The sequence below is a fragment of the Sander vitreus genome, chromosome 11 (genome assembly GCF_031162955.1).
Source record: "Sander vitreus isolate 19-12246 chromosome 11, sanVit1, whole genome shotgun sequence".
NCBI lineage: Eukaryota > Metazoa > Chordata > Actinopteri > Perciformes > Percidae > Sander > Sander vitreus.
This window is the reverse complement of record NC_135865.1, coordinates 17,906,154-17,917,486: the sequence shown is the minus strand read 5'-3', so window position 1 is coordinate 17,917,486 and position 11,333 is coordinate 17,906,154. Positions and strand designations below refer to the sequence as shown.

The 11,333-nt window shown below is 41.1% G+C and overlaps 1 protein-coding gene across 1 annotated transcript; it reads left to right on the top strand.

Moving 5' to 3' along the window:
• Positions 1-1,709: 1,709 nt before the first annotated feature.
• Positions 1,710-7,908, top strand: ackr3a (atypical chemokine receptor 3a). Its single transcript, XM_078262033.1, has 2 exons — positions 1,710-1,887; positions 4,942-7,908. The coding sequence occupies exon 2, from the start codon at positions 5,011-5,013 to the stop codon at positions 6,145-6,147; it is 1,137 nt and encodes a 378-aa protein (XP_078118159.1). The 5' UTR covers positions 1,710-1,887; positions 4,942-5,010; the 3' UTR covers positions 6,148-7,908.
• The last annotated feature ends 3,425 nt before the right edge of the window (positions 7,909-11,333 follow it).

Sequence of the window (11,333 nt, the reverse complement as noted above, 5' to 3'; positions counted from 1 at the left end):
CTGTGAGGCCACCAGAGTTGCAGGTGAGCTTTCAATGGCTTTCAGTAAACACATGAGCCACCCTCCCACAATGCTTTGTGCTGCTTCCAGAGGATGTGGCTGAATAAGGCTCAAAGGACAATGAAACAACAAGGCCTCTGCAGCTGATGTTGTCATTCCTAATTTCAAGACAAGTATTACATTAATAAAAAATATAAGAAAATTGACAGCTTTGCACCTTAATTTGGTCAAAATGATTCTTAATAACATAAGTTTTAAATATAGCCTAAACTAAATCATGAATTTAGTTTTTGGTGTAGTTCGTTATTTGGAGGGTGTTTTCAGTTACCTCAGATGGACTGGGTGTTGGGTTTAACCAGTTTATTGGTTTTGGGTGGAAGCAGAAAACATAGATGTGGTTTACTGACTGTCTGCAGCTCTGGTTTCATATTTAGGTAACTGGGGCGGGGCACAAGGTGGTGCCCTGGTAATATGGTTTCATGTGGTTAATGTGTATTGTGCATTATGTTTATTATACATTCATCCCATATATTGTTGAAAATCCTAATAAAAATCCAATGCAGTTTAAAAAGCTAGAAGATTTGCTGTAAAATTTAGTTTCTCAAGTTTGCATATTCAGTAATATACTTTATATTTAGTCTTACTCGATTTCAGCCCCCTTTCTATTGATTTTATAGATAAAACTATATGCTGTATAATAGCATTCTATATGATATAGTGTTATAGGCTACTGTATATACATTACATAAATATGAATAATAATGAATAAAAAATAATGATTAAGGATGTTATAGACATAGACCTGCATGCCATAGACAAACTAGCACATGGTAACAGTGCAGTGTTGAATGTTGTATGCATGTATCATTATGTAGGCTACCAACAGAATGCATAATGCAGTCACTGAATCATAACAACAAGACAAAGACATTTTAACAGGCAGTGTTAAAATGTACAATTTCGTAGGTATGCATGTTATATCTCCAACCTGGCCTGGGAACGCCTCGGGATCCCCCAGTCGGAGCTGGTTAATGTAGCTCGGGAAAGGGAAGTTTGGGGTCCCCTGCTGGAGCTGCTAGCCCCGCGACCCGACCCCGGATAAGCGGACGAAGATGGATGGATGGATGGATGGCATGTTATATAGTATAGCCTACAATATAATATTATTGCATTACAGTATGATAGCCACTTGGCATAAATAGAGCTGCATGCCAGATAGAAACGTGTGGCAACAGATAAAGTAATGATGAATTAAATTATTTATTATGCATTTCTTATTTATTGGCCTATGCATGTAACAAAAATGTAATAATTTAGATCAGTGAACAGGTCGTGTCATTTGAAAAGCTTTATTTTTTATTTAAATGTAGGCTACTTTTTCCTAAGTTTGCACGTACTATACAGTATTAGGCTATTGTATTTGTCTTACTTAATAGTCACTTTTTGAAAAGCCTACATTACGTATGATACATTGATAATAATATAGGATATTGTCCTATACTAGTAAGTAACACATATACAGTAATGTACAACAATGTGAAAATGTTGTTTTATGTATTACAGATGTAGCGTCGTAAGCCGGAAATTCCACGAGCTTTTTTTTCTTCTTCTTGGCCGAAACTCGCCGAGCTGTTTGCTGTTAATTGAACGCTTGAGGCGATGCCATGTCAATACGCATAGCTGTTAGGACCAGCCTTGGAGGCGTAGCTCCTCGGAGTATCAGCAAGTGCAGAACAAGGAACAGACTCAGATTCATTTAAGGAGGCGGAGGGTTGCGCACACAAGTTTACCGCAGTGGAGTTGAAGTTACCCTTCATCCCCAAAAACGAAAACAAATCTCTTCTTTCAAAGAGGAGACTTCAGCGAGGGAGCAGAAATCCAAAACAAGTAAGCTGCTTTTATGACCTCATGGGGGGGAGAAGAGAGGGAAGGTAGTTGCTCAGCTTTCTAACATTTAGAAAACCCAAGAGATGCTCGATACCTGCGATAGAAAGTGCGTAGAGGCTATGCACAGGCTATATCAAGATAGGATAGGATTCAAGGATTTATTATTGTCATTATACAATACAGGATTGCACAATGAAATGTAGTTGAAGCCCCCTCCACAATACACACAGAACATGTATAGCCTAAACATATATATATATATATATATATATATATATATATATATATATATATATATATATATATATATATATATCACCAGTGTGATCAAAGAAAATGCTGCTCACATGTAATTAATTAACATTTAACAACTTTATTAACTACTATTATTATAGATAGGTCTACCAAAGCGGTATATGTGCTGAGCATTACTGAAACAGTAAGTTCCTATAGGAATATCAGGAACATTACAACGATTTTTTTTGTGGTTATCCAGCCTGCCTCTATGCTGTTTATCTGCCTCCCCGTTTAAACACGGAGTGACTGTATACCCAACTGATACCCGATAAGAGAAGTTTGTTTCCAGCCTGATAAAACTCAACAATGACAACAATGACACTATATGTGTTTGCCGTCAGCAGCAGTCTGAGATCTTTCGCTACTTGTGCGTAATGAAGCACAACAAGGCATCACTTGTACTGGTAACCTACACGCGGGAACCTAATGTCCTGTCTTAAAAGGCAAAGATGTTATCCTCCCAAACTTAAGCCTGTTGACAGAGACTGACAGGAGAAACTTCTGACAAACACGCTGCACCTGCACCATTCTTGTCGGCAGCATTAGCACATGAACATCGCCTTCAATCGCTTTTATTTGCTGTGTATTGAGTAACAAAAGACGTTTCCAGGTCATTTGTAACTGGATGCTCGCGAGCTGAAAAGACGAGAGAGAGAGAGAGAGAGAGAGAGAGAGAGAGAGAGAGAGAGAGAGAGAGAGAGATGGTCTACATGTGCTGTCTGTTATCTGATGGTGTGGGTGTTAAGAGGTTAATTAGCTTGAAGCCTGTGTGGCTACATGGCACCTCCAGGTATTTTCCATATAATATAAGGGAATTAGACAGAGACCATTGTGAGGGGTTATCTGAGCATAGCAAATCCCTCTATTAGAATCAGTAGCAATCTCCAGTGTCTCAAAATAATTGAAAGTATAATTAAATGTCAGATTTCTGACATTTCTTGAAACTGCTTTGTCACAGGCAGTGGTGGAAGATCCATTACTAAGCATTTAGGTATGCTACAATTGAGCATTATTAGCAGATTAATCCATTACAGGCAAGAGTCCTGCATTCAAAATGTAGAAGTGTAGAATATGTATTCAATTGGCTCATTTGCCCATGTCAGGAGTGGGTGATAAGCACTAAATCTTATATCAAAGTGTATGGAATGTTGTATTGCAGTTAACTGTTAATAGATAAAATAACCAAATTGAATGTCTGTTTTGGCTAATCCCTTGAAGTAGAAATCTGCAACCATCACATGCAAAAAATCAATGATGCAAATATCATATAGAAATATATTTCAATAAACAGTCCAGCTCATCAACATGTAAACAGCATTTTGATGTTGCAGCTGGTGGAGCTTATTTTAAATACTTTGCATACTTTTGGGTATTATTTTACAAGCTATAAAATTTGAACCTGCAAAGTACCTGGTAAATTTAGTTGTCAAGAATATGTGGTTGATTAAAAAGTACAATATTATCCCCTAAAAATGTGGTGGAATACAAAGTGGTATAAAAATTGAAATACGAAAGTAAACTGATCACATATACCATAACAGACATAACACACACTAGACAGCTGCACATCTTAATATGTTCCAGGTGTCCTAGTATATAGTTTTACTTTCCCCTTTTTCTTTCATCATCCTCTGTGACTTTGTGCCAATTATCCTGTGTATCTCCTTCTCAGACAGATGTCTGACGCGGTCACATTTCACTGCTTTCCAGCGTGCTGTGTCACCCAGTGGTCGGTGACCCTCGTTTTAACCTTGGTCGGACCATTTCGCAGGCGTCAAGATTCCCGCTGATCTCTGCACACAATTCACTCTGTGGGCGTACAAGTCAGCCAGGGGCAACAGCGGGGTTAAGCCACTCGTGTTCTGGTTTTGATCTATTACCTTTCACCTCTGCTCTTTCACACTGTGGCAGGCTGCCAGTTAGGGGAGCTAAGAAAGACATCACAGCAAATAATTGGGAGTGCAGGCCATGCAGGGTTTCAGTGGCACTTTAGTATCAAAAGAATCATGCTATGTTATTGGTATGCCAAGCTGCTCTAGACTACTGCCACTGTGATCTTGCGAATTGCTTCAGCCACCTTACTCATAGCATTAATGTACCCTGTATTTGAAATTGTTTGCATGTGTTCCCATGTTATAAGATTCAGATGTTTTAAAGTGACGTCTTCAGGGCTATAAGCATTTTCTTTGATCACACTGGTGGTGACAGCTCCTCTCTCACCCTCTCCCTCAAAAGAACAAGAGAAACATAGGATTTGTTTTACTATAACAAGCAAGTTAAATAAAAACATTCTTTAAAATGGCATCAGGTTTCCCATCCTGACCAATGCTTTATCTTGGAATGCCCGGAACGCTCCGGAAATACACTCTGTTTGGATTTCTCGATCCCACTTCCTTATGTCTAATCTGCACTCTGTGCTAGTGGAGCCTATGTAAACATTTATTGTACTGCTCCCTGACTGCACATCAATCACAGAGAACGCCGGCGTTTGTGACACTGCAACAGAGCGCCTCTATTAACTCATGAAAGCAGTGTTTTAACAAGTTAACCACATTAAGATTCTTCAGGATCTGGTGGCATACCACAAGTGGCTTTATGTTTTATTAGCTCATGCACATGGGTAAAATAAGCCATGCTTTATGAACAGAAAATTGCTTCTTAAATATGATACCAGCAGTTAGCATTTAGTTGTTGGATCTTTATCCAGATAAATGTATGCTGCAAGAAATGAAATGATGAGTTGTCTTGTTTTTACAGGTTCTATCCCAGTCAGAAGTGGTGTGTGTTACCTCCCAGTGGTCTGTGGTCCTCTCCCAGCGCTGAAAAATGAGTCTGAGCACCAGTGATCTGGAGGACCTTTGGGAGTCGTTGGGGGACCTCAACTTCTCAGAAGCCTTTAGCAACATAACTAGCGTGGATGCAATGGTGTGTGCCACGGCTTTCAACCGCAACGCTCTGCTCTACTCCATGTGTGTCCTTTACACTTTTATCTTCATTGTCGGTCTTGCTGCTAACGCTCTGGTCCTCTGGGTAAACATCCGTGCACAAAGAGACTCCACCCCTCGCCATGAGACACACATGTACATCGCCCATCTGGCAGTCGCAGACCTATGTGTGTGCGCCACCCTGCCTGTGTGGGTGAGCTCGCTGGCCCAGCATGGCCACTGGCCCTTCGGTGAGGTGGCGTGTAAACTCACACACCTTCTGTTCTCCGTCAACCTCTTCGGCAGCATCTTCTTCCTGGCCTGCATGAGCGTCGACCGCTACCTAAGCGCGTCGCAGCACGGAGACAACGAGGGAGGGGCGCGCAGGAAGCTAATCCGTCGTGGAGCTTGTGTAGGGGTGTGGCTTCTGGCTCTGGTCGCCTCCCTGCCAGACACCTACTTCCTGCGTACTGTGAAGTCAGCACATGGGGACACCATGCTGTGCAGGCCTGTGTACCCGGGTGAAAACCCCAGGGAGTGGATGGTGGGCGTGCAGCTGAGCTTCATCTTGCTGGGCTTTGTTCTCCCCTTCCCTGTCATTGCAGTGTTCTACGCCCTGCTAGCCAGAGCTTTTACCCGCTCCTCTTCTTCTTCACCCTCTTCCACAGTGGAGCAGGAGCGTCGTGTGAGCCGCAGGGTGATCCTGGCATACATCGTGGTGTTTCTGGGCTGCTGGGGGCCCTACCACGGTGTCCTCTTGGTTGATGCCCTGTCTCAGCTGGGCCTGGTGCGTCTGACCTGTGGCCTGGAGAATGTGATCTATGTGGCCTTACACCTCACCCAGTGCCTGTCCTTGCTCCACTGCTGTTTTAACCCCATCCTCTACAACTTCATCAACAGAAACTACCGCTATGACCTCATGAAGGCCTTCATCTTTAAATACTCCACGAGGACAGGCTTGGCACGCCTCATTGATGCTTCCAACATGTCTGAGACTGAGTACTCTGCTGTAGCTGTAGACAACCCACCACAGATCTGAAACGTACAAAACTCGAATAGCATTTCTTGAACACTGTTTCTAAATCTACATGACTATAATGTAATATAAACGTATGTTACAACTGATTTGTTCTTATCAGAATTTGTCCACACTCAGCATTGTTTGTACAGAAATCTGCTTGAGTCATGTAGAAAAGCTTGAAGACAGGCTAATATCAACGTTGATGGACCAATTTTAAAGCACTTAGAACGTTTTATTATAACAGTGGATACTGAAATGATATGGATATTGTCACTCATTTGTAAAGCCAAATCAGTGGCTGTGTGTAAAATCATTGTGTGTGTGTGTGTGTGTGTGTGTGTGTGTGTGTGTGTGTGTGTGTGTGTGTGTGTGTGTGTGTGTGTGTGTGTGTGTTGGTGTGTATGGTGTGCATAATCTGACAGGCTTTGGATATCGATGGTATCAGCAAAGTAATATTGTTAATCTTTTTTTTAATTATCCAGTTGTATTTATATACTGTACATTTGAACTGTTTTGCCTCTTTCACGTTGTCAATCAAAGTCTTCACACACTGACGTTGCTCAGTGCTCCACTTCATACTATGCTGCTTTATCATTTTAGTCGAGCCACTGACTGGCTCAGTATTTTAGTCCTGCTGTCTCATTGTTGATCATAACCTCATGTCACATCAGTTGAATCCTACAGACAAATGATTTAAATCAATTTTGAGTCTGTCCTGCAACTCAGGTTTGTAAATGAACTAAAAAAAGTGTGTTTTCTGTGTTGCATAGTTTGAGGAATAGTTGTTTTGGACAATTTGCTAAGAGTTAGATACCACTCTCATGTCTTTACACTAAATATGAAGCTGCAGCCAGCTGCTGATAAGCTCAGCTTGCATGGTTCTGTCCGAAGGCAAACAAAAAAAATATGTGTACCAGCACCTCCAAAGCACACTTAATACCACGTTAAATTTGTTTGTTTACAAAAAATAACTTTTTGGGAGGAGAATTATGTGCTGCATTATATCTTGGCTGGACACATACTTTCTGTGGTTTATCAGTCTTTGCACCAAGCTAAGCTAAGATAATCACATGCTGGCTTTAGCTTCATATTTAGCGTACAGTCATGAGAGTGGCACTGTATTGACCTCCTCATCTACTGTAACTCTTTACAAGAAAGCAAATAAGCATATTTTCCAAAATTCAAACTGTTCCTTTGAAGAAAGCCAAGGTGTTCCAAATATTTCCAAGCATTGTCTGGAGGCTTCAACTGGGACTACTGAGCTTATAGAGCAGATAGATGTAGCTCCTGTGTATTCTGAAACGTACACTATTACGTAATATACTGTCACTATATTTAAAAAAATGTTATGACCAAATAACATGAATAAAAAGCTTCACTACTTCCACGTAAGCAGCAGCTGTAGTGTGTAACAAGTGTTGTAAAAGGGACCAAATAACAAAAAGAAAACCATCAAGGCATTACTTTAGAGATTTTTGTGTGTGTGTGTGTGTGCCACAGCTTGACAACAAAGAGATGACATTTTATGTGTCATAAACATTGAGTTATACAGTTTACTCACTGTCCCTGTTGTAGGAAGCAACATATTCTTTTAATATGCTGACATAGAGCACATTGTGTCATGTGATTGGTTACACATGTATGCTTTTACACTGAAAAGATTTCATGTTGCGATCAGAAAAGACCGGCGAAACGAACATGTGTCTACAAGAACAGAGGCATTCCTTTGTTATAGTAATGTGTAACATGTGTTTTGTTATATTAAATACAGAGAAAATGTTTTTGTCTCAGTTTCTTTGGCTCTCACAACTCATCGTCCTCCATGCACCAAGAGTCTTAAAATAATGTGTTTTAACTGAGAAGCTCCTATGGAATGTGTTTTGGAAATGCTTTCACTGCTTCATTTGAGGCATTGAATTCATACATAACAAACAAACTCATCAGGCTGTAACATAACATCACTTTGTGTGGTTCGTCCCAGCAGTCACTGCACTGAACTCAATTCATGGTTCAGCTAGGCTTTAGTTTGATAGAGAATTCCCATTTTTCAGTTATTATTATACCAACCTTCTTTCTTCTTCAAAAGAAGAAAGTGATGTTTCTCCTTCCAATTTAAAGGCACAGTCTGCCTTTTTACCATAAGGGTCAGATGAGACAATTTAAATGTAGGCAAGTTAAGACAAGGCAAACTTATTTATTTAACACATTTCATAACCAAAGGCAAACCAATGTGCTTTACATAGTATTTAAAGATTAAAGATAAAAAAGAAACAATCAAAGGCACACATAATTAAAAACATAGAAAATGAATTAAAATTAATGATAAAAAAAGGTTACTTAGCTTAGCTAATCCTAGCTTACTTTTGAAAATCTAGTACCGTATTTTCCGGACTATAAATCGCTCCGGACTATAAGTCGCATCAGTCAAAAAATGCGTCATGAAGAAAAACATATATAAGTCGCACTGGACTATAAGTCGCATTTATTTAGAAATTTATTTCAAAAAATCCAAGACCAAGAACAGACATTTAATCTGGAAAGGCAAGTTATTAAACTACACAATAGCACACAGAACAAGGGGCTGAATACGGTAGGTGTCCGGTATGTTAACGTAACGTAACTGCACTGTTGACGAGCCTCTCCCAGCAGCACGTTGTTCAAGCACCCATCTGTGGACTCCTTCCTCCAGCTCTGGCCATCTGGATTTCAGCGCGCGACTAGCTTTCTTTGTTTTCTTCATTGCAGTAAGACTAACCTTTTCGCCAGTCCTTCACAAGTTTCTCACTCACTCCAAACTTTCGTTCTGCTGCTCGATTACCGTTTTCGGCTGCGTATTTTACTACCTGCAGTCGCCTGCAGTTTCTTTTCTTTCTCAGTTGTCTTTAGGAGCAGCATATAGTTGTCACAAGCCTAGAGCGCCTCTCACGGCTGTAGACGGTAATGTTTTCAGCATGAAATAACATTTAAAAACATTATATATATTTTGGTATATAAGTCGCAGGACCAGCCAAAGTATGAAAAAAAGTGTGACTTATAGTCCGGAAAATATGGTAATCATTGTCTCAAGTCTTAGCTCTTCTGGCAATTTTTTCCACATTTGAGCAGCATAGAAGCTAAAGGCAGCTTTGGCGCGTTTAGTTTTGACTCTGGGAATAGCCAGTAATCCAGAACCAGTCGACCTGAGAGGTCTGCCAGGTTCGTAGTGGGTCAGGAAATCTGATAAGTATCTTGGACCTAAACAGTTCATTTATTCATGAACAAGCAATAGAAAAGTAGTTGAAGTTGATTCTGTGAGGAAATGTAGTTTTGTAGTTAGAATTATGATCTCATTTAGTGAGACAAGAACAGTTTAGCTCTATCAAAACTGCCAATATGTCTCCAACAATTAAGGAGGATATGTAGGTACATTCAATTTCTCATGTGAATTTGCTCTTTGTTGCACCTCCAAATGTGCTCTTGCAGAATTGTCACAGGAGGATGACAACTCATCAGTGTTTTGCTTTTTTAACCCCAGTACTTGACCTAGTCTCCTGCGGGAGGGACAACACCCTGCCCCTGTTATCCTCAGGATACGTGACAACCCTCCAGCCATTTGTAAGAACTTCAGTCCCTTCAGGTAGCCTCTTCCCCCTTCTCCTATGGGAGGATGAGCTCAATGAGGAAGACCATCTTGGTGGCCAGGAACAGACCACTATGTCTGGGCGGAGGGATGTGGTGAGGTCCCTGGGAGATCTCCCTGCAGAAGGTCAACAGTCATTTTTGCCTGAGGAGAGGATTGTTGATGCAGCTTCTTCCATTGTTCCCTAATGAGGAAATTGATACAATTTTTTTACTGAAGAGTCACTGTCCTTGCAATAAGAAGTAGAATTGTCAAAAATAATACTGAGTCCCTCAGTGACACTTCACTTTTCTTGTTTGCATGCCTGATCAACATCTGAAAACTGTTTCTAGTTTTTTACCTCTTGCCTATTTCCAGTGTTTTGGCCTCCTATTTCAGTATCTGGTCCCGTCACCAGCTGTAGTGCCCTTGAGATAGTATAGCCTTGCTGACAGGATGTGTTGAGGGCTTGCATTGGCAAGCGAGGGACAGCTCAGCCCTCCTCTTTGCTGAACCAGGCAGGCCAAGGTGTCGTAGGTTACTCTGATGAGGAAGCTGTGCAGGGATTTCCAAATGTCAAACCAAGGGATTGATCTGCTGATGACACCTTCCTTCTTCCCAGTGACACTCCCTTGATCTTGCAGTGCTCCTGGTGTGTGCTGGTCACCTCTGCCACAACCAGGCCCTCCCTCCCTCTCCTTTCTTGTTTCAATGATTTTCTTGTCTGACCTGAACTCCGTCCATCTCTTCCTGATGCTGCAGCCTGCTGGGGCTTGCTCCAGGTCAGTGAACTTCCACCAACTAACTCACCAAACAAGATGACGTGTAAATGTAACAGCTTTGGAGTTACTGGAAGGCAGATTGTTTAGTTTTTGACAAAGTGAGGGCTGGATTAACCCACAACCAGGCCCAAGGCAAAAAGTAAGCTGTGAGCCCCTAATACAACTCCGACAACTGCCGACACTTCGGTTGGAGATTCAGGTGTGTTATGCTAGTAGCGGATAATGTAGCCTTGAGCCGCTAGCCTCAAGCAGAGATGAGAAGCGTGCTACAAAGTTCTTGTAAACTCACTTCTTTCAAACTGCACACTTCCAGATTTTTTCCCTTTTCAAACTTGTGGTTTTCAGCCCCAACTGACAACTCCAATTCATTAGCTTTTATGCAGCTCCCTCTGGAGCCACAAAAGGCTTGATATAAATGTTCTCACATATGCAGATGTACTCCCTAAAAGACAAGTAAACAGAATTTAATGTGTCAAATCAATGGAGTTCCCCTTTAAAACCCACCCATACTGGTTTATATTAATCAATACATCAAAGTACTACAAACTAATTGCCAACCTTAGGGCTTTGGGGCCCTGGAGAGTCTGGGGCCCTGGGGCAGTTGTTAATCCAGCCTCGGACAGAGCTTGTTAATATTTGTCTTTATGCTACAGGCTAAAAACACTGTAAAGCAGTATTAAATCAGTAGCCAATTCTGAATATGCCTGCAAGCAAATGTATTTCCTCAAATGTCAGACACCACACACGCAAACACACACACACACACATACACATACACAAACACACACACACACACACACACACACACACACACACACACACAC